The sequence below is a fragment of the Eimeria mitis genome, genomic scaffold (genome assembly GCF_000499745.2).
Source record: "Eimeria mitis Houghton genomic scaffold, Emh_scaff606, whole genome shotgun sequence".
NCBI classification, from domain to species: domain Eukaryota; phylum Apicomplexa; class Conoidasida; order Eucoccidiorida; family Eimeriidae; genus Eimeria; species Eimeria mitis.
Window position 1 is genome coordinate 1,452 of NW_013574279.1, and position 642 is coordinate 2,093.

The following is a 642-nucleotide window of genomic DNA, read 5'->3' on the forward strand; positions in this document are numbered from 1 at the left end:
AAAAAAAAAAAAAAAAAAAAAAAAAAAAAAAAAAAAAAAAAAAAAAAAATACCTGGGTACGGCGATGGAGTTCATGGTGTATTGGTGTGTATGTGTGAGGCCTATAGCAGCAGCAAGAACCCTAAAAACAGCAGCATTTGTATCCTGCAGCAGCAGAATATATTTAATATTATTTTGTTTCCATTTATATAATAAACCAGAAGACAAGAGAAGTGAATGTATATCTCCATGGCCATGAGGCTTCATTTGTAATTTATATTTATTTTTTTTTTCTGTTGCTAGCTTTGCTTCTATATCTTCTATTGCTGGTACTTTTTGTTGTTTTATTAAATAAACTTCTTCTTTATTTAAATTAAAATAATTATTTTTATTTAATAACTCAGCTGTACGCTCGTGTGTATCGTCTGATGTCATTATCACCAAAGGAATATACACACGCTGCTCCTGCTGCTGCTGCTGCTGCTGCTGCTGCTGCTGCTGCTGCTGCTGCTGCTGCTGCTGCTGCTGCTGCTGTCCCTGCTGCTGCTGTTCGTGCTGCTGCTGTTCGTGCTGCTGCATCTGTTGCTTGTCCTGGTGTATATCCTGTTGTTTTTCCTTCTCTTTCTGCTGCTGCTGTCCCTGCTGCTGCTGCTGCAGCAGCAT

At 38.5% G+C, this 642-nt stretch overlaps 1 protein-coding gene across 1 annotated transcript in view; it reads right to left on the reverse strand.

Annotated features, from left to right (window-relative positions):
* Window positions 1-71: 71 nt before the first annotated feature.
* EMH_0017510 (uncharacterized protein) overlaps window positions 72-642 on the reverse strand; it is a gene marked incomplete at both ends in the record, with an annotated part of 1,379 nt that continues 808 nt past the window's right edge. Inside the window, 2 exons of the mRNA XM_013500927.1 lie at window positions 72-101; window positions 421-630. Of these exons, the coding sequence (XP_013356381.1) occupies window positions 72-101; window positions 421-630 (240 nt within the window). The remainder of the gene's footprint in view (window positions 102-420; window positions 631-642) is intronic.